General features: G+C 42.2%; 1 protein-coding gene and 1 long non-coding RNA gene across 3 annotated transcripts in view; one reads left to right on the top strand and one right to left on the bottom strand.

Annotated features, from left to right (window-relative positions):
• kaznb (kazrin, periplakin interacting protein b) overlaps nucleotides 1-27,821 on the top strand; it is a 144,729-nt gene that overhangs the window by 57,480 nt on the left and 59,428 nt on the right. For both annotated transcript variants that reach the window (XM_080301763.1, XM_080301762.1), the window contains exon 3: nucleotides 5,829-6,036. In XM_080301763.1, coding sequence (XP_080157889.1) covers nucleotides 5,829-6,036 — 208 coding nt within the window. The remainder of the gene's footprint in view (nucleotides 1-5,828; nucleotides 6,037-27,821) is intronic.
• Nucleotides 17,561-26,831, bottom strand: LOC145428886 (uncharacterized). Its single transcript, XR_013909221.1, has 2 exons — nucleotides 26,016-26,831; nucleotides 17,561-19,989 (listed from the first exon to the last, which is right to left on the bottom strand). It is a non-coding gene; the product is annotated as an uncharacterized LOC145428886 (long non-coding RNA).

The raw sequence follows: 27,821 nt of genomic DNA, 5'->3' as shown, positions 1-27,821 counted from the left end.
GGAACTTGCACAATCGGTGGCTGACTAAATACTTTTTTGCCCCACTGTATACAGGGAGTGCAGAATTATTAGGCAAGTTGTATTTTTGAGGAATAATTTTATTATTGAACACCAACCATGTTCTCAATGAACCCAAAAAAGCTCATTAATATCAAAGCTGAATGTTTTTGGAAGTAGTTTTTAGTTTGTTTTTAGTTTTAGCTATTTTAGGGGGATATCTGTGTGTGCAGGTGACTATTACTGTGCATAATTATTAGGCAACTTAACAAAAAACAAATATACACCCATTTCAATTATTTATTTTTACCAGTGAAACCAATATAACATCTCCACATTCACAAATATACATTTCTGACATTCAAAAACAAAACAAAAACAAATCAGCGACCAATATAGCCACCTTTCTTTGCAAGGACACTCAAAAGCCTGCCATCCATGGATTCTGTCAGTGTTTTGATCTGTTCACCATCAACATTGCGTGCAGCAGCAACCACAGCCTCCCAGACACTGTTCAGAGAGGTGTACTGTTTTCCCTCCTTGTAAATCTCACATTTGATGATGGACCACAGGTTCTCAATGGGGTTCAGATCAGGTGAACAAGGAGGCCATGTCATTAGTTTTTCTTCTTTTATACCCTTTCTTGCCAGCCACGCTGTGGAGTACTTGGACGCGTGTGATGGAGCATTGTCCTGCATGAAAATCATGTTTTTCTTGAAGGATGCAGACTTCTTCCTGTACCACTGCTTGAAGAAGGTGTCTTCCAGAAACTGGCAGTAGGACTGGGAGTTGAGCTTGACTCCATCCTTAACCCGAAAAGGCCCCACAAGCTCATCTTTGATGATACCAGCCCAAACCAGTACTCCACCTCCACCTTGCTGGCGTCTGAGTCGGACTGGAGCTCTCTGCCCTTTATCAATCCAGCCACGGGCCCATCCATCTGGCCCATCAAGACTCACTCTCATTTCATCAGTCCATAAAACCTTAGAAAAACCAGTCTTGAGATATTTCTTGGCCCAGTCTTGACGTTTCAGCTTGTGTGTCTTGTTCAGTGGTGGTCGTCTTTCAGCCTTTCTTACCTTGGCCATGTCTCTGAGTATTGCACACCTTGTGCTTTTGGGCACTCCAGTGATGTTGCAGCTCTGAAATATGGCCAAACTGGTGGCAAGTGGCATCTTGGCAGCTGCACGCTTGACTTTTCTCAGTTCATGGGCAGTTATTTTGCGCCTTGGTTTTTCCACACGCTTCTTGCGACCCTGTTGACTATTTTGAATGAAATGCTTGATTGTTCGATGATCACGCTTCAGAAGCTTGTTGTGTTGATGTCATTAGACCACACCCCTTCTCATTACAGAGATGCACATCACCTAATATGCTTAATTGGTAGTAGGCTTTCGAGCCTATACAGCTTGGAGTAAGACAACATGCATGAAGAGGATGATGTGGACAAAATACTCATTTGCCTAATAATTCTGCACTCCCTGTACTTCACTTCGTTCCCTGGCAGATTGTTTCTGCACTCACAGCAGGGAAGTGTGTTGGCCATTCCCCGTCTTTCCCTTGAATGATCTCTTGTCTGTTTTACGTTTGCCTTCTGCCTGATATTCGCCTCACATGGACTCAAAGACTTGCTCTAAATGCAATCTTGCCTGGTAATAATTTTGCCTTCCTCTGCTGTCCTCTTACCTGTGAACCACAACAATGGGAATAGTAGGGCTACATCAGCCTGACTGCACTGCATTTCTTAACTATCTTGTTTTTGAAAAAACATTTCTAGTTTTTATGCAACTTTCCAAGTTCCTCCTATTCAGAAGTAAGGCTCACATACCTCATAGACTTTCTATCTTTTTTTGCAGTATTTGATTAATATTAGTAAGTTTAGTCGAGCCGAGTGGATATTTTCCCCAAGCCCCTGATAAGATGTGTATTAATAAGTTGAGCACAGCATTATATCACTTTGTTATTGGGAAAAAATGGAAAGCATTTCAGTGTGTGGAGGATTAGTCGATATTCAATTAACCCAGGCAGACAGTCATGGTGACTCTTTATCAATACCTCTTTTTAACTGCACACCCGCAGCACACTTAATTAAACTTCCCATTAATAGCATCAAACAAGTGAGAAAACTAACAACACAAACACTCGCATAAGTTTGGAAAAGTGATCCAAATCCATACAAGCACCGACCGGAGAAGTGGTTATCAAAGGCAGTCGGCCAAGCTGCTGCACTGGCCTCAGGTCTCGGCTGTGATCATAGATGCTCTCAGTCCAGTTGTGGAGACAAAGGAGGAGGAGGAGGCTGTGTGTTTTGGACATGGCACAATTGCGTGTCCTCAAACTATTTGTCTGGTTATTGATGTGTATCTGGGACACCCTGTGACTCTTGACCCTGAAATCATTAATTTCCGCGCATTCCACAGCTGGGTTTATGAAAGCCCTCCCTCACATGGCTCAGTGCAGAGCGTGGTTATGACTATGAGGGAAGAGCTTCGAGATTCTTTTAGAAAAGCAGTAATTTTGAAATAACATAAAGCCTTCTATGTAAATCAAGAGCCCTCTGATAACCCTATCCTTATTCCAGACCGTGCTACATTTCTCTTTGATAATCAGCTACAAATCAGGGCCAGTGTGTCAACTGGGGCAGCAATGTGACTGTCTAGACAGTGATAATGATCTGCTAACATGTCTGTGCTGCTGTAGATCTTCTCTACTAACTGTAAGCAATAATTGTTCTCTATGGGAATAACTAGATGTGCATTTAACAGTAGCTATTATGGGAGACCTTGCAAAAAACATTAGAGGCCACTGTTTTCCTATCCATACAAAGCTGCAGTACAAAGAAGGGTAAGTCAACCCTCATAAAGTGAATCGAATGTTAGTGTTGGCATATTTACAAACTAACTTCAATGAAACTGTACAACCCATTTCCCTATAAAAAAATTTTTTGTGTGTGTGAGTTAACATTATATGTACTTGGTATTTAGTTTACACCCAAATATCCAATTTGTTGCAATATTCATCAACAAATGTTAGGTGTTATAATTGCAAACATGATTAAAGATGCAAAGACGTTCAGTTTAAAATTATACAGTGTTCACAAAAGTCTTTAGCAACCCCTCATTTCTTTATATTCTGCTTCCATGGAGCCACATTTTCTTTTAATTTGTCAAAAGTGGTCTTGAGGAATAGTTCACCAGGCTTTCTGCTGGCCTTGTAAAGTTTTTGTTTGGACATTGACTGCTTTTTTACCAAGAACCAAGTTTTAATTGTGATATTAGGTGCTCTGTTTCTAGCAGCTGTCACAAAAACACATAATTTGTTTCCACTTCTATGAAAAATACTAAAGATAACACAGTTTAATAGGGATAAAATAGTGTTATGGACCAACAGGTTTATTTCAAAAGACATTTTAGCAAAAAACTTGGAACGTCTAACATAGTCCGCTAAAAATATTAGCAGAAACTGGACATGTGGATGACAGAAGAAGTGGCAGACCTAAAAAAAAAAATACAAAATCTACAGATGAACAATATCTGAAAGTCCTTAAGAGTTAGGCAGAAAATATCCAGAGAAAACCTGAGTGATGCTTTGTTGAAGCCTGATCACAAATGGCCTGAATGGAAAGGTGGCATTAAGAAGTGGTATTAAGAAGCCCTTCTTAATGGAAGGAAACAAGGAGAGAAGGTTGAGGGTTGATCTTGTCAGAATTGATGAAATTATGAACACAGAAAAGTACTGCCAGATTTTGATCCACAGTTTGGAAAGCGTCTGATTGGCAACAACTTCATTTTGTGGCTCAAGAGTTTTGCACAGTAATTTTTAAGCCCTGGAAAAGAATTTTTTCTCAAATTTGAGCAAAGCAGCATTCTCACTTGATGACATTAATATTTAATCTGTTTTCAAAACTGTTGTGCAGATTCTGTTAATGGCCTTATCAGCTGATTGACTAATTGTGTCAGCTCTACTTAAGACCAAGAAAGAGTCCCAGCTGGATTCACTGCTTCAGAACTTTAAAAATGCAGCGTGCCATTAATAATTTGTTAATAAAATCAGCTTTTTCTCCTGCTCCAGCCAAAGATAATGACATGTAGTAAAAATATTCTTAACATTTTAGAGGCACAGCTGCTTACAGGTATAGACACGTTATTCAAAATCGCTTGTGTCTTAATTAAATCAGTCCTAATTAACCTGAAGCAGTATCTTCAATAGTTAATGATTTTTAAAGAGATAGCATCCTGTTTCCATTTTCATTTTGACCAGGCAGTATAGCGTAATATTTTTCATCAAAGGACGGACACTGGCTTTACAGAGTAAAATAGTTGAGTCAAAGTAGAGGAGTCAAGGCCACATAACCCAAACAACACCAACATTCTGAGGACTTTATTGTAAAACAGTATGCAGTGAACAGACTACCGGTGCAACTAACAAGTTGTGTGTCTCATTTGGTTGTCAATCTCCCGAGCCCGCTGTCCCATCTTTGTTTGTCACTCTGTGCCGTTGTGTGAATACCAATGAACAGCGAGCCGTTATCACCTGAGCCTCGGATGACAGCATCTCAGTGATGTATTGCTCATCAGCCTCTGTTTCGTGCCAGACAGGATGTGTTTTCTTACTTGGAAAATGAAAATGTCAAATGCAGATCTTTAGTTGTGACGGCTCAGCAATATCCCAGATTGTTTTAAGTTAAGATGCACAGCCTAACCCATCTCTAACCTTTTAGATGCGTGATGGAGTTTTACAGCTGTACAGATAAGAAACGATGCCGCCGCGTTTATTTCCTGTGCTTGCTGATAAGCTGAAATATAATTCTCCAAACTGCTTTTGATCAAAGATGTGAAACTTTACTGTGTTCCCGCCACAACTCCATTGTAATTCTCCAGGCCTCTTCTGTTACCGTGTAGCCCGTTAGAGGCCTGTTCCTCCGTCCTCTACTAAGTTTGTTCTAAATGCTGAAATGTTTTCCCCTTGGGTGCCTTGTGCCAGCCCCCTTCCTCTTCCACCGATGTGGGGGTGAGCTTTCCCAGGACAAAGAGAAGAATATATAAAGGAATGGGGGGGGTCGGAGAGACAAAAAGACAGCGGGTGTGTGAGCAAAGGAGGCCAAGTGAAAAGATATAGAGGGCTTGACAAGTGCTTGTCAAAGGGCTCAATACTGCTGGCAAGCTTTGAGTGTGGGGATACAGAGAGAGGAAGAAGGACAGAAAAACAATCTGTACTTTTCCCCCCTATTACAAACCCAATTGCTCACTCCTTACAAACTCCACAGGGTGTGGGGTACACACCACGCTCTGTGTTTAGAGAGTTACTGGAGAGCAGCTCAGTCCAACTGCACCCCCACCATCTCCCCTAGTCCTCCTGCACATGGTACAGTCCATTTAAAAGGCTGCATGTCATCTCAGTGTGTGCAGGGTCCTCTCTGAGAGCAGCTGCTCACAGCACATTCTCCTCTGCGGGAGCATTCACTTTCCCCTCCGCCTGCTGGGCTGCATCTTTTTCTCCCCTGCCTTTTTTTCTTTCTCTTCCTGCTCCCTTTGGTTTCTCTCTTCCCCTCTTTCTCCCGCGCTCACTCTCTCCTCTCGCACACACATGCTTTCTCTGACTCTGTAGTGCTTGGACGCATTCTTTATGCAGTAACAGGTAGACATCATCCCTGTACTGCCGGCTTTTTTTTTTTTATGTGCGAAGTACACTGTGAGAGAAAAAGCACAGGTGGAGTAGGAGAAGAAGAAGAAGAGGGTGATAAGAGGTGGCGGAGGAGGAAAGGGTCTTAACTTCACCTCCTGTAATGCTTCTCTTGACACCATGCTGCTCTGTGTGGATTTGGTCCTCAGGGGAAAATCCTTAAAATGATGGAAGACAACAAACAGCTGGCACAGAGGATTGATGGGGCCATCCAGTCTGCCAGCCAGGAAGTGACCAACCTGCGCTCCGAGCTCTCCGCCACCAGCCGTAGACTGGCAGAGCTGGGTGCCAGCAGCCCCCCTGGCTTGGAGAACCACCACCAACACAACCACCACGATGACAGCCTTCACTACCGGGGTGAGTGCCTGAATGTGTGCGCACTCACATGTAATCTCGTGCCTCTGTGTGTGTGAGAGAGCAAGAACAGGAACATGTGTGAGTGTTTTGAAATCAGCAGTGGGAAGTATTCTAAGAATGTGCAGCGGAGTGACTAATATCATCCCACCGTTCCTCCATTGACTTATTTTTCCCCATACTCAGCATGAGAAAAGTCAGCAGCTTGAAAGAAAAGAGAGAACGACTGAGTGTTGTTATTAAATGGCAGGGAGGGGTTGGGGTTAGAGAGCGTGGGCCAGAGTTGCTCAGGGTTTGGTTTCCCAGGCAGCAGCTGGGCTCCTCTGGGGCTGCACTCCCTCCAGCTCTGGCTCCTTCTCCGCACTCTCCCCGAGTCTATGAGGAGAAACTGTTGTGCTTCATGCCCAGAAACTGCATGCCAGCATCTCTGAAGGAGGGCGGTGACACCATGGCACTGCCACTTAGCTGGGAAAAAGATGTAATGAATGACGAACGAGAAGTTAAAGAGAAGTTTTCATGGGACTGCTCATTGAGGCTTCCTGCTCTTAAAATAGTTCCTCTTGGCTTCGTGTTACACTTATTGATATCTCTCGTGTTGCTTAAAGTAATAACTTGGCTAAAGTGCTGTTTTATATCTAGTTATTCCATGACTAATGATGTCTGACAGGAAATTTTTATCTAGTGTGAGACTGTGTTCTGGGTCTAATTAAGCCTCGTTACGACGTATTCGAGTTAGTTACTTTTATACCGCCGACATCTTGGATTCATTAATGATCCTCTTTATGGAGTTTGACAGGAACAAGAATAAAAGGGGAATTTTTGTTTTCCTGTTGCCTTGAATGCATTAACAGAACAGCAAATACTTGTGTCAGCTATCCAGATAATTTGGTGAGAAACTTTCAAAAGTTTCCAAACTTAACAAATAATATTTTACATTCACTGCATGCACAGAAAATTTGGCTTGCTGAAAAAGAGAGCAACAGAAAAAAAAAGACCTTTCACCTTTTGGTGTTTCTGTTCTGCATTCGAATTGAATGCATCTGGGAGCCTGTATGTTTTTGAGATCTTATCATACCCAGCCACAGTGGCTATTAAATGCACTTTAAAAGATATACAAGAGACTACCCAAGTAGGAAAAGGTCTAATGAATGAAGAGAAGATATAAGTTACAAAGGACTAAAAGGTTTTGCTAATACTTGTGTTACAAATCCCACAACTTAATGGAAGCGAAACCATTATAGTCATTCATTGTGGGCATGCTGTAAAAGAAGAAGTACACACTGAGAAAATGGTAATAATAAGCTGACAGTTATTAGAGAAAAATACAACTGCAGTTGTTACTGCTGCTCCTTTTTCTCCAATGCAAACAATTTATAACAAAAAACTCCATTTTCATTAAAAGAAATGTTACAATATGCAAATTAGAGAACATAACAGAGATTATTCAGCCAGCTGATTTAGCCCTCAGCTGCTGCCTAATAGATATATTTTTCAATCCACCCGGTACACAGAGAGTGTAAAAGGAAAAAAAAATATGAACAAAGCACTTTATTATTCAGAAAACATGTTTAAAAGTGAGTTTTTTGCATTGCCAGCTACAGTTGGTAAGATTTTCTTGACCTGTAAGTCTTATGCGTTGAGCACAGCATCAGGTGCAGGGACTACATGGGAGATTCTCCTCTTTTCTTCGAAATTCAGCCGATGCTGGAGCGTGATGGTTCAACTACCAATGGGAAAATGATATAAGATCCAAACAGATTAATCTGAGTAACAGATTAATGCTTATCAGATGGCCAAACCACGAGCAGCAGAGTGGCTTCACAAATCCTGAAAAGTACTATGGCGCAGTCATTGAATCTATTCTTGTCATGGCTTGAAGTATTATATATGCTGCATTTATAGTTTGTTTGTTTGTTTTTTGCGATAAATGTCAGTTCAAGCCCAGTCTGAGTGTTTCATCTGTGTGGCTGCTGCAGTGAGTTATACATGTTGTGTTCATTCAGCTTGCTGTTCTGACTCCCTCTCAATGTTAACAGGCAGCCTGACATTCCCACATTCCTGAATGTCAGGGTGGTGATGTCATACTTCCTGTTCCCAGAGGCCAGGCTCGCAGTCAGGTGACTGATTAAACTAAACACACCCACACTGAGAACCGCTTGGCTTAAACATGTTTTTGTAAGTTCTTAAGTTTAGGCGTTTTGGGGTGTGATGAGCCAGCACCATCGTCCAGTGGCTTAGTGAGATTAAATGTTCTTTAGGTGTGTATCCCTCTCCAGGCCAGGCTGTTCGCTTGCCCGTTTGTTGGCCATGCCCTGTGCAGGATCAAAGCAGAGTTTTTTGTGTGTGTGTGTTTTTTTTTAATATGCATGAGCTGACTTCCTGTAAATATATTACACTGTGCCAAATGTCAGAATTTCTGCTGTGTTTCAACTCCCTGTGGAGCTACAACAGCATCTCTGACAGACATCCAATAAGCCCATAAACACAGCACTTCAGCTGTTCCTGATGGCCTTGGAGTCCATTGTGGAGTCCTTCTAACTGAGCTAACCACAAGGAGCAAAGCATTAAATGAACCAAAACTTTCAGTCTGTTCACAGAGATCCAGGATTAACTTGGTTATTTGCTTTTGCTAATAAACATTTTGTATAATTTTTACACTTACCCTCTTTAGAAGATTTTCTTTATTTACCAGCATTTAAGAGTACAGTATAAGCATTCAACGGAAAGGTCTATGACTGGCTATTAGACATGACCTTTATCATTCTGTTCAGGCTGCTGACATTAATGTATTCATTGCCAGGACAATGAAACCCTATTGAGCCTCTCTCTTGATAGACCCAGTTGATGTCAAGACCTTGTTTAATGTCCCTAAACAATCAACTGCATTGCTGCTGTATCTGTGTTCCACTGAGCTGTTTGGAAAAAATACATATTCATCTTCCTCTCAGTTTGTCTCAGGGACCAGAAGCGCTATGAAAATATCCTGTCCTCTAAAATCAATGTTAGGTAACCCTTATGGGGTTTTACATTATTTATATAAGCGCCTTGCTGTCAGTGGGTGAGAAAGTGCACATCGTGGACTCATGAGAATCTGCCAATTGCAATTCATAAGTCTGTAAAACACAACCATAAGGCAGCTGTTAGTGAGTCGTACAGCTCGGAGAGTATGGATGACCTTTGGCTGCTTTAACGAGCAGAGGACAATAACACAAAGGGAGAGAGCACTGATGTGGGTATTGTCTATCAGTAGTCATTTGTCCTTGAGTATCACAGTTTGTCATTGTGGAAAGAGAATAGTTAGGACAATGCTTTTACAAAGTGAGTTATTTCAGACATTCACGGTGATGAAGGTGATGAAGGTGATGAACGTTATGAAGGTTATGAAAGTGAAAGTAACTGAACAAACAGAACATTTGATGACTTTCAGTTTGAACATTTCAAGGTTTTTGGGGAGGACGATGTTGCGTTTTAAAGACCTGACTCGCTGACACAAAATTAAACACACAAGGTAAGAGGTCAACAGCAACGAAAATGGAGTTAAATTAGACCTTTCAGTGAGAAAAATTCAGAGCTTGTAGAAAAGCTTAAAATTCTACTGCCAACAGCAAGTGGAAGCTAAGCGAGACCTAATGAACCGTTTGGCAGTTTAAATAAGTTAACCTTCGAATTTATGATCAATTTGGGGTGAATGTGGTAACTATTAAGGAGCTTTGAATTTGTTACTGCTCCGGTCCTTGCACTTTGTTCAGGTTTGCTGCTCCAGTGGCATAGTATAAAAACAACCGACCACACAAAAGGCAAAATTGATTTTTATAAATACTTGAAGATAAATGTTGTTGTAGTAATAAGAGTGATAAACAACTTCCTTCCTGTTTGAAATAGGCCGTCAGTTCTAAATACATATTCCTTTTTCTATGTGCGCCTTCTGCCTTAATTCTTCATGGCACAAATTCAACAAGGTGCTTGAAAAGTTCCTCAAAGATTTTCGTCCATGATGGCATCAGAGCATCACACAGTTGCTGCAGATTTGTTGGATGCACATCTATCATGTTAATCTCCCCTGAACCATGTATACAAGGCACGATGGATTCAGGCTTTCATGTTGTTAACGCCAAATTCTGACCCTGAAATCTGAATGTTGCAGCAGAAATGAGGCTCAACAGACCAGGAAACATTTTTCCACTCGTCTATTGTCCAATCCTGGTCAGGCCTTAATTAATTGTACCCTCGGGTTCTTGTTCTTAGCTGGCAGGAGTGTCACCCAGTTTGGTCTTTTGCTGCTGTTTCAAGGTTGAATGTGATGCAGATTTAGACATGTTCCTCTGCATACACTGGTATCAACAAGACATTTTCACCTAGAGAACTGCAGCACACTAGATATTTTCCCTTTTCAGACCATTCCCTGTAAAAACTTAAGAGATGGTCATGTGGGAAAATGCAGTAGATTAGCAATTTCTGAAACCAGCTTGTCTAAACAGGTGTACCCAATAAAGTGCTGAGTGAGTGTAGTTAAAAGTAAACTTTAAATACTAATACTTTCAGAATCAGATAGTCTTCCATCTTAGCATTTCTAATAAAGCTCCCATGCTGCATACCAAAATAATGTATTCTGAGATTGAGGAGAGTGGCAGTACAACTTTACACAGTGTACTGCAAGGCATGCATGCTGATTAAGTATTCACTAAAAGACCCCGCGATTATCTTTTCTCCAAAGAGGAGGAGCTGAACTGGCTCTAATGCTCTCTGCTGCAGAGTAATTGTAGAAAAGAATCCTCTCCCCATCTGGCCTGAGTTTGTTAGACGCCTAGGTCTCTCATTACTTCATCCAGCAGAAGAGCGGGGCTGGGAACACAGTGCCAAACTACAGCAGCAAAATCCCATTCACCCCAGCTATTTCCCTGTAATGCTCTCTGGACCACCCGCCTTCCTGTTTGCTGTCTGCATCAGAGCAAGTATGCAATGCAATGTAAGCTTCCCCCTGTATTTACCACCACGCGAACACCCCCCAGCCCTTTCTTTATTCCCTGCCTACGCTCCCTCAGCCACACCCCGCCTGTGGTCAATGCAGTGAGAGAGAAACTGTGTCCAAACAATAGCCCCGGAGAAGCAGCCCGTCACTTCCCTAACATTTGCCCTCTCTCCTACTCTGCCACACAAGTCTTCCTACAATAAAAGAAGTAATCGTGGAATAGAAGGGACTCCAACAGCAGGTGGAAACAGCAGCATTAGCGGGTGGTTCTGCTGTTAGTTAGAGATGCAGACAACAGTGATGCTGTCGGGCACAGAGGCACTGTTTTAACACTGCAGCAAGAGCTCCTCTTACTATCCTCCTCTTAAATGCTGGTAAACTGATTATCTTCAAATTAAGATTTTTTTTACTCAGTTGTAGATTCATGCATGATCCAAAACTTCAACACATAATAAATAGCTGGAAAAACTAAGAAATGAAACCTGTTAGTGTGCAAAACAACCTGGAACAAGGTCATAGAAAGGCAATCAAATGTGAAACCAGAACTTAAAGTCTCTACAGTGTTTGCAGTTTAGTTATTTTATAATTAAGGTCCTGTTTGCATTCAGTGTTTATTTTGTTTTCAAATACATTTGAGTGTCTGTGCTTAACAACTGAATAGAGCTTAGAAGTACTTACTGGAACTGGCGGACTTTGTTCTATGGAGGTAATGGCTTTAAATAAATAATGACTCTGTGGTTATTTGTTTTGCTTTGTAATGGAATGCAAGCCCCAGTAATGAACTGACAGAGCAGTGCAGACTGTCAGTGGGAACAGAAGCCTGGTGGACTTTTGCTTGTGCAAGAGTTTCCACTTTGGAATTTAGCTACGCAGAGAGTAGGAAGGAGAGATGGGCGCCACATATCCACTTTCATCTCCATAAGGGGCTTGGATTGTTTCAGTTTCTTTGAAATCTTACTTAGTGTGTGGTTCACCAGGCGAACATTACCTATTTCACATTGCAGTGTTTGTAAAAAGGTCAGAGGTGGCAGATGACAGCTGACCTCAACATGTCTTATGGGTCTAGTAGCAAAGGTGACAGAACTGCTGCCCCCGGACACCAGCTGGTGATGCCGTTCCTTCGCTGTGGGGCGCCAGATGGCCGCAGCGCTGTCACCGTGCGGCCCATGTTGTGTAAACTGCCACCTTGAAGCGAATGAGCCTGCAAAAAGGCGGGCAGAGAAGTCTACAGGCAGTGAGGCAGTGGAGCAGAGCCCGAAAAGGGAACTGCAAAAAAAAAAAAAAAGCCAACTCTCAGAGAGGGTACATCTCAAACAGACATTCCTCAGCACTTTAATTTTCCAGGCCAGCTTTATCTGAATGAAACTTCACATAGCAAGTCAGTGAAAGCCATTTCAAGGAGAACTGAGGAGTACTTTAACCATGACACGAAGCACTGAATTGCTTTCTGGTGTGACACTCTGCCTCTGAGAAGATATTATTCCTGTCAGTGAGACTGATATGTCTCCATATGCTAATTATATCCATGAAGGCTAAAGTGCTTATTTAACTGATTCTTTTCCACAAGTTCCAAACAGTCTTTTTTTCCCAGATGATTTTTTTTAAAGGAAAATGGCATTTTAATATAGATTTCCTGTCTTATGTCACGGTTCAGGTTAGGAGCACGTTGTGAATGTGGCTTTTATTAGCAGGGGAGTCGGGAGAGAGGGACTGACTAATGAGGATATTCCTCAATGTTATCATTGGTACTTTCCTGCCAGTTTCCCTCACATGGGGCCCCCTCATCATAAAAGTACTTTGCAGAGTTTTCATCCAGAAAGGAAACTGCTGAAAATGAGAACTCTGCATAACTTCAGTGACTATCTTGTGTTTATCACCATCACATGTCAGGGAAGGGAATTAAGTATTACTTCCTGGTTGTGTTTTATGGGCCTTGTAGATGCTCCATCTGTACCATGTGCATCTGGAGAGGATCAGAGATGGGGAAACCTGCAGCAAGCAGTTCTCTTAAGAGGATTTCCTTAAATCTGTTCTAGGTAGAAGAAGACAGAGTATCTGGAGGAAGGATGAGGCTTGAAAATCGGTACAGGTGTTTGACCGAAGCCTGGCATAGGGGACTTTGAGGGTGTGCATCTCCATTAATGACACGCTGAGCCAATGATTGAAAGAGATTCACTGAACTTCATACAAAAAAAAGGGAAAAGAGCTCAGACAGACTGATGATTCTCCCAAGTGCGGTGTTTCAAAACTGTTGTGGCCGCCTCACAACAGGAGGCACAGATAATGATCAGGCTTAAAGAACCCAGCTCCTCTGCCTCCTCCGTGCCTCCACTCTGCACATCTAGCCTTTCGTTTTCACCTTAAATCATTCAAATCCCTGGCGAGTCCAAACTTCAAACAATTGAAACTCTCAGAAAGAAAGAAAGAAAGATGCAGACAGCAAGAGACGAGTAAAGCCTGGTTGCTTCCACAACAGTCTCAGCTCATCCTATTAAAATGCCTCATTGCTTTAGCAGCGGAGACTTTTTATTGCTGCTGGTACATATTGTTGCCTTGGTTGCAGTTTAAATCCATTCCCAGAAGAGAATGGACTTGGCATGGAGGAAAATAAGTTGTGAGGAAGTGCAGACCCCCTCCCTTCTCATATCCAGAGGATGCAAAGCGTGACATTCCAGCAGAGCAGAGGATAAGCAGAACACTTTTCTGCTTCTCCGAATCATCTGCTTCATGCAGGCCTCTGACAAGATTGATGAGCTGAAGACATCCTGAACATCGGGACAATGCTGAGCGCTGTTAAACACCCACAGGATCCATAAATGGCAATGCAAAGGATGTGTACGTCTTCAACTCATGTCATTATCGCGTCTCTTGTGTAAACATGAAATTATATGAGGAGTTTAAAATCAAACTTTTACATGAATCCTTTATTATTCTAAATTTGTAATGCAGGAGTTTCTCAAGTCAGCTGCAAAAGTATTCCATAAAGCTGTGTTTGGATTATAGCTCAAATAATTAGGCAGTTCACTGAGCAGCAACTGAAAATTAATGATAAGCAATTTGATTTTCTTTAGTTTTTTCCACTTTGTAGCATTTCTGAATATAAATGTTTACCTGTTTTCTTCTTCTTGCATGATAGCTTACCTGAAAATGGACAAAGCCATCATTTAAATAGAATAATTAGGACTTTAAAAAGTGTGAGGAGCATTTCCAGTTGTTTCCTTACATTTAAGTAATAATATCCTAATAATGATTTCATTGTGAAATCAGTTGTGGTATGCGGTTTACCAAGCTAGGTACAGTATGTGCTAGTTTGAAGCCTTCTTCATGTGAGAGCTTCCTGATTTCTTTCTTGTTTTTGCATCCTTGTCAGAGTCTTAAAGCTGGTTGTACAGTCCAGCATGTGTTTCCATCAGAGTACACGATTCTGGTCAGACAGAGTCGGGAGAAGTCTCCCGTGCAGTCCTCCGAGGTCTCGACTGGTAGTTGCTGGAAGCAGATCACATAAACGCCTGCTGAATGTTGACTGTTGGACCAATTGGCCGGAATAGAGGACAAGCTGAGTTCAAGAGGAATGGGATAAAAAAACAAACTTCAAAGATCAAAAAATAAAACATGAAATGCAGACACAGCAGCTGTAGTGGACACTTTTCATAGTTTCTAACACTTGGTCTCACTTCACCATCAGATTTAACCATCAAAGGCACAAGCAGGAGTGGCCCACAGACCGGTGGTACCACATCTTTGGACACTGCCTCCATCTGGCAACAGAGCTCACTGAAAACAAAGGGGCATCCCTGGACTGGATCTCACAACCTCATCTAACAGTCATTTGTATTTACAATGACGGTTAAGGCACAGGAGGCTGCTGCAGTATTCTCCTGAATAATAGGTGTCACCACTCAGACATTATCACGTCAAACGTGCTGAAAAGGAGGAGAAGAAGTCAAAACCGGAAGCCAAGACTTTGTCAAGGGTTTGTTTCACAAACTCAAGTTTTCAAACAGCTAGAACATCTCCTTCTGTGTGTCAGTTTGTCTCTGAGCTTTGGGGTCCTTAGGGGACTAGTAAAGCGCTATACAAATACAGGCCATTTACATTTGTAGTTGGTGTACTGTAATACAGTGCAGACGCTTGCATTCACATCCAGTCACATCACTGGTACCCAAAGACCCTAACACAGTCGCTTTAGAGCCAGCGCTAATTAGGTTTGGGTGTAGAGTCCAGTGACAGGACCGAATGTAAGAGATTACAGATCCTGTTGCATATGTATTTCTAGGATTTCCTTTCTCAAGCCGCAAACTATAATGAGGACATAAAGTCCACACACAAATGACACACAGTTCACTGATAATTGTACAGATTTTTCATGCCAACAAAAAGCATGTCTTTGTTTTGTAAATCACTCATAAAACTCACCACATCTTTTGGGATTTCTTTCACATGCAATTCTGCCACGATTTAGTCACAAAAAAAACTCATAAAAGCAAAAACTTGTTAGCATAGTCAGAGTTTTGTGCATGTAGTAGTTGTAATTTGCGTTCTGTGTTGCATCTACACACCTTTTCTCCCAGGCTACAACAGATGGCTCACACTGCAGCACACCTCGCTGTTTAGTTTCTACGGGGAATCCACTGAGCGCCGCTGCTCAGGTTGTTTCCAATTACTCTAAAATGAATAAGTTCTGTCTTTGAATGTATCATTAGGGAAAACACTGATTTCACAAATGAGATTACACACGTCTGACAAAGCCTGGCGTTCGAGTTTGAAAGAAACTTTTACTGCTTCTCTTTCTGGAGGAACACTGCTCTTTTTGAATCTGTCTTCCAGTCCTCATAATCACACTTTGTTTTTACTTTATATTCCTTTACTTTCACTTATTTGTAGTAAACATTTCTTAGTTGTGCCGTTTAATTGGACAAATTCTCTTTGAAGGTTTAAAAAAATATATCTGTAGGGAGTTATTACAAAGCAACAAACGTTACATGTTTCTGTTGATGCATCACCATCATCATCATATCTCCAGGCCCCCTGAAATGTTGATATCAGGCATGTAAGTGGGCTCCATCCCTGAATTATTTTTGGTTTGCAGCCTGAAGGCATTAGTGTTGAAAGCATACCTCTATGTTTTCTCCTGCTGAGGAGGTCCTACACAAATATTTATCAGGTCGCCAATTACCGTAGCCCGTGTTCCCAGGCACATAGAAAAACAAAACAGTGTGCCTCTGTTGCCAGGTGTGTTTATATGCATTCCTGCAAATCTGATTATTGTTTGAAATAAGTGTCTTGCTAAATTTGACCTTAAACCATATGTGCTCCATCAATATTCCCGGAGACAGTGCACTTCTTCTCTTGCAGCTTATTGTTAGAAGCAAAGAGGCATCTTTATCACAAGACCTTTAAAAGTTACACAGACCTGGCAAGCAGTCAGATCAATTGTCAAAGAGATTGAAAAATAGATGCTTTATAGAGAGAGAAAGCAAACTCAATTTTCCACATAAAGGGATCAGAAATAACCACGTGGTAATCTCCTGTATGCATAGAATTACATTATTTACTCTTCAGATTAGGATACATCTGCATCTTTAATATAAACAAACCAAAATTAAGCCTGCTAATCTATTTCAGCTGATGGAATTATCATTCTCAATTGACTACAAAGCTTTACAAAGGCTACTCAGTGAAACTGCTGTGGGCTGTTTGATCCTAAATTATGCAAATTGCAGTGAAAATAGAAATTAAACAATCAGCAGTTTTTTTTTTTTATTCTATTCAGCATTTCTTTCAAGCTTTGCCATATCTAGTCTCCATTTAGATTAATAGGGTAAACCAGAATTTAGAAAGCTGCATTAATGTTCTAATCAGGATATTGCTGACTTAGACTCATCATTGTATTGACATCATTTCAGGTTTCATGCATAGCAATAGGACAGTTTCTTCTATATGAGTTCAGGCTGCATGCACTCACATATTACAAACCGCTCACTTGGCGGTTTGTAATTTTTTCCTGTGATCGGACATTCTCAAGTTTGATATTTTTATTTAAAAGTTTTGTTTTTTTATTTAAATACGTGCCTGGTGTATATTTACTGTGTTTATTTTTCAGGTTGTTTCCTGTTTGTTGCGCTCATGGTGGCTCAGTAGTTAGCATAGTTCCTTCATAGCATATCTGTTCTGAATTAGCCAATAAATCAGTGTGTATACACTCACCAGCCACTTCAAGAGGTTCATCTTGTTAGTACCAGGTTGGACCCCCTTTTGTCTTCAGAACTGCCTTAATTCTTCTTCTAATTTTGGTCCATGTCGACATGATAGCATCACATAGTTGCTCCAGATTTGTTAGCTGCACATCCATGATGTGACTTTAGCAGTCTGAACTGTTGATGCAAGACAGGATCTATCTGTCTACAGCGAAGTCCAAGACTCATTAATCCAGGCAGCATTCTTCCAATCTTCTATTTTCCAATTTTGGTGTGTCTTTGCTGATGTTGGGTCTAAACTCAGACCCCGCTGTATCCAAGACTTATTCCCATGAAAGAAAAACAAGGCAACAGTGTTCGATCGATTTCTTGCGCAAGGGAGGCCCCCTCATCTGTGTCCAGCACGACAATGAACCCCGATGATGGCCTCCTCTCGCTGCCTTTTATTGACAAACTTCAAACAATAGTTTACAAAACACCTCCCCCTGCAACCCCCTTTGGTTACAAAGACAAGGCACTGTATGTAAGTGTGTGTGTGTGGGTGTTATGTGAGAATGTGTGTGTGTGTGTGTGTGTGTTGATCAAAGGGTCATAAAACCTAAAAGCAGGAACAACATCCTTGGTCATAAAGAGGGTAGTCTTCCCCCACACCCAATGTATGGTTTACCAAAGATAACACAGTGAAACCATACAAAGGGTAGGAAGCTCTACCAAACATCAAACAGATCTTCAAAAGGACGTTCCTGTGATAAAACACTTCAACCTCCCACCCAGAACCTCGAGAATCTGGGGATGGGAGGAAAGAAAGAATTCCTTTCACAGAGTTAAAAACAATGGACAAATGGTAAATATAAAAATGACAAATGTTTAACTATTTAATCTAACATTTCCCTCCTGTTTTGTTATTTTTATGTTACAAATTATTCCTATGTAGCATATTCTCAGCCATGCACCTCTTGCTTAACATTTTCAGTGCAGGCATCATTCATACACAGGCTTCTGTTATGTCAGTAATTTCAGTCATTTCATATTGTTGTAAGAGTACATAATTAACAAATGTATCAGAAATCATTTTAGTTAGCAATGATCTTATACACGGTAAAATGCATCCTATACATAAGCAAATCAGTATCAATAGTCCAAAAACAGGAGTTAGTACTTTTAAAAGGAGATGCCACCAAGGACCAGACAGTAACCACGCCATCCAGCCTTGTGGTGCATCTACTCCTGGCGTGCTATTCATCACGTATTTCTGCAATGTGGTTAAATTCTGCAGTGCTTCATAAATGTCTCCTCCACTTGTATATCCATCTGGTATGAACGTACAACATGTTTCTCCTATCAATTTGCATACTCCTCCTTGCGATGCAGTTATCAAGTCCAAAGCCAGTCTGTTTTGCAAAACCATTGTTCGTATGGCCTTTTGCTCCTCTGCTAAGGCTGTTCCAAGGGTCTGGGTCCAATTTATGTGTCTCAGTAGTGCATACCTGTTAATTTCTACATGAGTTCCAACTTTCCCGACCCCGATCCACGGGAACAACCCTTGTAAGAATTTGGCTCCAGGTCCCCAGATTCGAAACTCCCAGGGGACCTCACTTAAATCTGTGAGCTTTGTGCTTGCACTCTGTACGTCTCTCTTTGTCTTTGATCCTGGATGATGTTCTATCCTCTCCATGAAGAAAACATGATCAGATAATTTCACGAGTGCACATAGACCTCCCCATTTTGCTGGTAAAGATGGGTAAGCCTTATGTCCACATAAGAAATACCAATCTGCTAACACCCTCGTACCCTTAGGTGTCGGTGCGATTGTTGAGCATTTGGCCACATCCTGTCTTCCTTCAGTAAGTGTCATTTGGTACGAAGTGTCAAATGCACAGTCTGCTGCTCGTTGAATCTCATCATTTGCACATCTGGCATTCTTCAAACACGTCAGACAGCTAATTCTGTTCAAACGAGGGCAAAAAGAATAGGTGACGTTGCATAGATGCCATGGCAAATCTCCAACTTGGGCTGACCCATTGCCCTTGAAACACATAGGTAACTGGCCTGCTTCCAGTTTATTTAACAGTATGATGTCCGGAAGTGGATCAGGAACTTGGGGCCAAGTCAGCAGATCTGTCTTACCAGAGCAGTTCACCTTCCCAGCTACAGGTGAATCAATCTTCCCATTCAGGTTCAGGGAAATTGAAAAGTTGGCAGTGTTCCAAGTACGTTTTACTCCTGGATGTGTTGCTAAAGCAAGCAAACAAACTGTCTCGCTCTCAGTGATGCTATATGGCCACAGTCCAGAAGAATGTGTAGACAGTGGCATGTGTGCACAAGCATAACAATTGGTCTTGTTGTTTATGTGAGCGGTTGTGTTCATAAACTGCCACCAGTAGTTGGTTGAAAACCCATGCGGGTACTGGGTGTGATTTGCTCTGTCCCAATGCGCTCCTGTCATCCCACTCAGGGTCCACAGGCACAAGAAGGCGAACAGCACATTCCCAGCCATTCTAAGTTGGGTTCAGGATCCGTTGGTTTCTTCACCAGGATTGAGACGAGAGGTCCTAGAGATATACTCCCCCCTTTGTACCACTGGCCTTTTCACCATCACCCAGAGTCGGCCAGGAAGTGTGTTACCTTCTTGCAGTGCGCTTGATGTATCCAAGTGTTCCTTTCAGCGATCTTCACTGCTGTGGGCGTCGTCAGCAGCACCTGATAAGGACCTTCCCACCGTGGACTGGACCAGCACTTCCTCTTTATGGCCTTTATCAGCACCCAATCTCCAGGCTTCAGGCTCTGTTCCTGCGGAGAAACAGAAACATCTGGCAGATCATTTGCTCTCATGACTTCTTTACTTTTAAACATTTTAAGCATCCAATCTGCTAATGTGTTCTCCTCTTCTGCTTTTCTGTCGTCACTACAGAAAACTGGAACTCTAAATGGTCTGCCATATATAATCTCAAAGGGTGTCAGACCATTCTCTGTTGGAGTAATCCTCATGTACACTTTAACTAATTCTACACAGTCTAACCATGTCCTGCCTGTCTCTTCCATTGACTTCCTAAGTCTTAGCTTTACTGTTCCATTAGTTCTCTCTACCAACCCTGCACTTTGTGGGTGATATGAACAATGGTGTTTTAATGTTATCCCTAGATGTTGTGCCATTAATCCAATCACTTCATTTACAAAATGTGGACCATTATCACTATAAATGGTCTCTGGAATCCCATGTTCTGGGATAATATTCTTACATATTGCTTTGGCAACCGAAATGGCATCTGCTTTTCTAGTTGGTACAATTTCTACCCACTTTGAAAAAGGGCACACTATCACTAAACAGTATTTATAGTTGTTACAGTTGGACAGTTCTATAAAGTCCATGTGAATAACTTGAAATGGGTGACTGGGTCTAGGGAATTTCCCTCTCTTGGGTCTCAAATTACCCTGGGAATTGTGCTTGCAACATATCATACATGACCTGCAAAAATTTTTTGAAAAGGTATTAAATCCTAGAGTATAAAAATGTTGCTCTACTGCTGCCATCATCCCCCCTGTGGAGACATGGCAAAGCCCATGACTCAAAATAGCAGCAGTCTTATACAAATTCTTAGGCAGTATTGGTTTATTACACAGATAATAAACACCATCCTGCAAGCTCGCTCCTTTAGTGAGCCACAACTGTTTTTCTGCAGTAGGTGAGTGTGCCTGCATGTCTGCTAATACATCTGGTGTAATAGGCAACGTCTGCTGGTGTTGCACCGCTAAAACATGAACACCATGTTCTCCTAAAGCTGCCTCTTTTGCGATCTTATCTGCGAAAGCATTCCCTAATGCAACTGGATCTTTCCCTCGGGTATGTGCTGCACATTTACAAACGGCAATTCTACTGGGTAACAACACTGCGTCCAGCAGATTTTGCAAGAGTTTGGCGTGTTCTACAGGTTTCCCTGTTGAGGTTGTCATACCTCGTCTTGCCCACTGTGCTGCAAAGAAATGTAATGTAGCGAATGCATACTGACTATCAGTGTATATTGTCACATCTTGTTTCTCTGCAGCTTTACACGCTTCCGTTAAAGCTACTATCTCTGCTGCTTGAGCAGACATAGAACATGTTAGTTGTCCTGCACAAATAACTTTCTCACTATCTACTACAGCAAAACCTGTTCTAGCCTGTCCCTCTGCTGTTTTAAAACTTGAACCATCAACAAACCAAACCTTTCCCTCACTTAGCGGCACATCCGTTAAGTCATCCCTTGGCTTACACTCCTTCTCAACGTGTTCTCTACACTCATGAGGAGTGCCCTCGTCTTCTGTTGGCAAAAGGGTTGACGGATTTAGAATTGTGCACCGCTTTATGGTAATGTGTGGTTGTGATAGTAAGAGTGACATCAAAGACAAATGTCTTGCAGGTGACAGAAATGTCATTTTAGTCTGCAGTAGTAAAACATCCACCTCGTGTGGAACTAACAGTGTCAAAGGGTGAAATAAAACTATTTCCCCAGAACATTGAACAGCCTGAGCTGCTGCACACACTGATCTCACACACGGAGGCAAAGCACAAGCAACTGGATCTAACCTTTTAGAATAGTAAGCTACTGGCTTCATTTTCCCCCCGCTGTCTTGTGCTAACATTGAAGTCATAAAATGTCCTTTGCAGTCAACTGTTTGGACAAATGGCTTTTTATAATCAGGCAATCCTAACACAGTCGCACTCGTCAACAGTTGTTTCAACGTGCAGAATGCCTGTTCTCCCTCTGGAGTCCAAGTTAGACTATCTAACATAGCTAAGGACTCACTGTACATCATGTCTAACAGTGGTTGACTTACTTCAGCAAAATTTGGTACCCATGAACGACAATAATTAGTCAGTCCTAGAAATTGCATCATATGTTTCTTTGTCACTGGCCTAGGAGCTGCTAAAATAGCTGCTTTCCTTTCTGGGTGTATGCTTTTTCCTGCTGAACTAAGCTGGTGACCCAGGAATTTCACCTCTTCCTGTACCCACTGTAACTTTGAAAGCGATGCTTTATTCCCTGTTTTTGCCAAATGTGTCAACAGTGCTATAGACGTAGTTTTACAATTTTGTTCTGAGTCAGACGCTATCAAAATATCATCCACATAAACTAGGATCTGTGAATGGGATGGTATCATGAAATCAGACAGACAATTAGTTATTGCTTGCATGAAAAGGGTCGGACTGTCACAAAAACCCTGTGGTAATCTAGTGTAGGTATATTTTTTACCTTGGTATGTAAATCCAAACCAACCTTGTGAATTCTCATGCACTGGTATGGAAAAGAAAGCATTACTCAGATCTACCACTGTGAAATATGTCATCTCTGGTCTTATCTGATTTAACAAGGTATGAGGGTCTGGGACACATGGTGCAATACTTTCTACAGCTTGATTTACAGCCCTCAAGTCTTGAACCATGCGCCACGATTGAGAATCAGCTTTTTTTACTGGAAAAATGGGCGTGTTACATGCTGCATTTGGGGCTTCTACCAGTATCCCTGCTTCAATCATGTCTTCTATTACAGGCTTAATCCCTACTTCTGCATCTGGTTTAAGTGGATACTGTTTCACTCTAGGTCTATATGAGGTTTTAGGCCTTATTACTACTGGGTTTGCTGTTTTCATTAACCCTACATCAGTCTTTCCTTTTGACCACAAAATGTCTGGAATCTGTTTAAGCTCAGGGTGATCATTTAGATCTACCATATGTCATTCTGCTGTTTCATTCTCACTTCCCTTTAAGTGTGTCTGAGGTGTTGCATGTGTCACCCACCCCAGCTTCTTACGGAAGATACTGCTATGCATGTTTGTTTCCCATCCCCCTCCACATGGCTGCCATACATTTGTGTGCTCTCCCTGCTCCACTAAAAATGCTAAATCTTCCCACTCAGCTGTGCTACACTTAGTTAGTGGAACATGTGGCACCTTCCCTTTGAAGAGTTGTCGAGCTGCTTCAGAAATTATCACACTGCATCCTGCCATTTGTTTACCATCAGTATATACAGCTTTTACAGTAATTCTTTGAGGACCCAGTTTCATTACTTTGTCAGTGTAGGCATCATCAGGTCCTGGTGTTGTTTTAAACCTAAGTGTGATGTGCATCTCATCTGGCTCCTGTCTATCATAGCCCTCAGCTAATCTCTCCACAGCTGTGGTCAACATTTTACAGGTTATCTGATCTGGCCTGGAAGTTGACAGGTCAAGCGTCCAATAGTAATGTACATCGCTACTGCCCTGGTGAACCATTGCTTCTGCAGTTTCTCCTTTTCCTGCAGTTATCATTCCAACAGCCGTGGGAATGATTGAGATTCCAAGTTTTACCATCATGTCTCTACCCAAAAGGTTCACAGGGCATGTTGGACACATCACTACTGAGCCCTGAGCTGTCTCTCCAGTGGATGGATCTCTGATCCATACTGGCTTAGAGATCCTATGTTGATCTAACTGTCCGTTTGCAGATTTTACATAAATGACACCATTTGAGGGGTTTATTCCTGACACATGGTCCCTCAGGACGGTTTTATCTGCTCCTGAGTCACATAAAAACTGTATAGTTTTTCCCTGCACTGTTAATGTGCGAAAGGGTTTCACTTCTTTCCCTGATAAATTCAACAAAACCTCAGTCAAATCTATGGTTTGGGGCACTGATTGTTGTTTGTGGCAGTCTGATGGGGTGTCTAAACATGCATGTGTATTGACAGTGGCAGCAGATACTAGTCATTTATTATATGAGGGGTTACGTGGACCTGGTCGTCTATACTCCTCACGTAGGTCCTCAAGGCAGTCTCTAATGAAATGACCTATTTTCCCACAGTTGTAACACCTTTCATCCCTTCTCCTCCGTTCTCCTCTAGCCCTCCAATTACCTCTATCTCCTCTACCTTTACTTTGTCTAGTCTGCCCCTGAAAAAGTACCTGAGGCTCTTCATCAACATAAAATGTGGCAGCATTCACTGTATTCTGCAATTTTTTCTTTTTACTTTTAATCACATCCTGTGCATGCTTTGCCCAATTCATACATTGAGTAACTCCATCTGTGGTGTGATTTACATTTTGCTTCCTAATAAAATCTGCAATGGATGGATGGAACCCACTCATTAAGGCATGTTTCAGCTGCTGTTGATAGGGGCCTGCTACGTCTGCATCTTCTTCAAGTCCACTATGCCTCTTAAACACTTCCTCCAATCTACCTCTATACTCATGAACGTCTTCTCCTTCCTTCTGTATGCATTGTGAAATTTTTGTGTAGTCTGCAGTTGTTCTAAAAGTATTTCTGAGACGATCGTACACTCCATTAATTTGGACAGCGAGACCTGCATCTCCATAGGGCAGGGTGTTATCACCTGGCCCTCTGCCCGTGTACCGTCCTCTGACACGGGTCCAGTTATAAGTGAGACATCTCCTAAAGGTAGTCTCAGTTTCCTGTCCATTTAAACGGTACGAGGAACAAAGCTGTCTATGTCGAGCTATAAACTCATCAACATTAGTCAATGGGTCTCCAAGGCTCTTACAAGCATCAGCACATTCAGACTCGGTCCATGGCCGGTAAACATGAATAGTGCGGCTATTATCTGCATCCACTCCAAAATGTGGGTTTGCAACCTCTACCATAGGGTAAGTGCTCACCTCATGGATTGGATCAGGAGAAAAACTTTCTTCATCTTCACACTCTGGGGCTGAAACACCATGTGTTTTTTTGTGTTGTGTCAGGGATGGATATGTGGTTGTAACATTCGTGTTCACTTTCTTTCCTTTCTGTCTCCTCTCTTGCCTAGTCTGTCTTGGACTCAATGCTGCTCCTAATGCCTCTCCATATTCATCCTTTAATCTGTCCTCCACTTCTGCCTCTGCTCTCTCACGTTCATCTCTGGCTCTTCTTTCTGCTAACATTCTTGCTCTTTCTAATGCTTTTCTACGGTGTTGTTCTAAAGTAGTTGCAGTGGATTGAGCTGTTGTTTCATCCTCTGGTTTCACAACTACTGCTTGCAATATTGCTCTTTTAACATTCTGTGCTTCTCTCCTCCTCTGAGCCTGCTCCAGCCACAACTTAGCAACAGCTAACTGCAATTCCTTCCTCCGCTTCGCTTTCCCTGTTTTACCTGCTACACTTACAGCTATTCTTTCTACCAGCATTTTACACTGAACTTCCACTAATGTCCCTTCAAATCCATATTTCTTACGCCAACAACCTACATACTGCGTGCTGCCTGGTGAAAATTTCTCCATAAATTTTACATCCCCTTCTAAAGCAGACTTACACATTTTATTCCCCATTATGACAATTTTCTCAAGTTTGCGGTAGGCAACGCCTTACTCCAAAACCCAGGCTATGTGTACACAACAGGTCACAGAATTACGTTAACACCACTTTAGGTTTCCTTCTGTGTTGCTGCGTTCACTTTACTGGCACTCATACACACGTACGTTCATTCACACTGTTTATAGGCCTGTAACTTCTGTTGAAAGCTCTCAAACGCCCCAAATGGCGGAGAATTCAACCTTCGGACACTCTCCAACGCCCCAAATGGCGGAGATTCCGGACTCCGAACCTAGGTTCTCTCCACGCCCCCAAACGGCGGAGAACTCTCTACGCCCCAAACGGCGGAGAAGCCTGCGTCTCTCTCACGCGGCTAGCGCGCTCCCGGACTCACGTTTAACGCACAGCCCGTAGCCGCTCTCTATTGTTTTGGGTCACGTGCGCTCTCGTGACCAGCGCTCCCCCGGACTCAAACGTTTCACGCAGAATCACGGTGACGCGTATCTAGGATCCACATTCATTCACACGGTTATAGAGACGCTCTCTGATTGCTTACCGTTGTGTTGCGTTTCGTTCACAGGAGAGTCCTAGAATCCCGTCAGTCGCCGTCCACGAGGGGAGTTCAGACGCTATTCCACCGGCCTGGTCGCGAATTTAACACTCCAGGGCTTTGTCAGGCGTCCTAACGGCCTGGTTGTCGACAGTCTGCGGCGTGTCCTCTCTCTCCTCAGTGTGCGGCGAAATTCTCGGAATCCGGCTCGAAGGACCAAAAAATGTTGGGTCTAAACTCAGACCCCGCTGTATCCAAGACTTATTCCCATGAAAGAAAAACAAGGCAACAGTGTTCGATCGATTTCTTGCGCAAGGGAGGCCCCCTCATCTGTGTCCAGCACGACAATGAACCCCGATGATGGCCTCCTCTCGCTGCCTTTTATTGACAAACTTCAAACAATAGTTTACAAAACACCTCCCCCTGCAACCCCCTTTGGTTACAAAGACAAGGCACTGTATGTAAGTGTGTGTGTGTGGGTGTTATGTGAGAATGTGTGTGTGTGTGTGTGTGTGTTGATCAAAGGGTCATAAAACCTAAAAGCAGGAACAACATCCTTGGTCATAAAGAGGGTAGTCTTCCCCCACACCCAATGTATGGTTTACCAAAGATAACACAGTGAAACCATACAAAGGGTAGGAAGCTCTACCAAACATCAAACAGATCTTCAAAAGGACGTTCCTGTGATAAAACACTTCAACCTCCCACCCAGAACCTCGAGAATCTGGGGATGGGAGGAAAGAAAGAATTCCTTTCACAGAGTTAAAAACAATGGACAAATGGTAAATATAAAAATGACAAATGTTTAACTATTTAATCTAACAGCTGACCTTAGCCTCAAGTTCCTATTTTTAGCCGACAAGAGCGGCACATGGTGTGGTCTTGTGCTGCTGTAGGCCATCTCTTTCAAGTTTTCACTGTGTTATGCATTCAGAGATGCTCTTCTGCATACCTTGATTGCACTGATGAATTACTGTTGCCCCTCTCACTGTCGTCTGGCCATTCTCCTCTAGCATCAGAAAGATATTTTTACCAAGAGAACTCCTGCTCACTGGATAGTTTCTTTCTGATCAGTCTCTATGAGCCCTAGAGATGGTTGTGTGGGAAACTAAAGGAGATCAGCATTTACAGAAATCCATGTAGCATCCACAACCATGGCATGTTCAGTGATTGGATGATCGGATATTTGCATTAACAAGCTGAACCATTCACTTCTCGCTGGTTACATCCTCTTGTTTATTTTTTTTTCCATTCAAGGTTACCAACAATTTCAATACTACTCATTTTTTGCCTGTTCTTTTTTGTTTGTTTTTTTGTTTCCTTATGTTCCCATTGATGTCTTTGAGTGTGACTTTTTGGACCATTTTTTCAGTTTGTCTCATCCCAGCGCCTCGCTCGAATTGTTTGTTTTTGCTTACTCCAAGTGTATGACCTCTGCCTGGATTAAAGAAATGGATTTTGGATTTCCGCTCTGCCTCCTGTGTCCAACGTTTAGGTCCTCCTCTTTCTGAAACCCTTACACAAAACAAATCAAGGGCAGCATAGTAACCAACTGATCCTGTACTTCCAAACAAAGTATTATAAGCACCAATCAAGAGAGTCTCACAACTCATGCCAAAGTCCCCATTTGCCAGCGTTCCCAGGCATGCCAGTTTACCCCTGCAACCGTTTCTTTCAAGCTTTCAGTTTTAATGCCTTCCTTATAAAAGTCTCTAAGCCCACGCAAAGATAACCCCATTGAGGAGATTTTCTCTGACTTTAACCAAGTTCTGTTTTTTAAGCCTGAGTAATACTCTTTATGACTAGTCATTT

The sequence above is a fragment of the Astatotilapia calliptera genome, chromosome 5 (assembly GCF_964374335.1).
Source record: "Astatotilapia calliptera chromosome 5, fAstCal68.1, whole genome shotgun sequence".
NCBI classification, from domain to species: domain Eukaryota; kingdom Metazoa; phylum Chordata; class Actinopteri; order Cichliformes; family Cichlidae; genus Astatotilapia; species Astatotilapia calliptera.
This window is presented reverse-complemented; position numbering and strand designations above follow the sequence as displayed.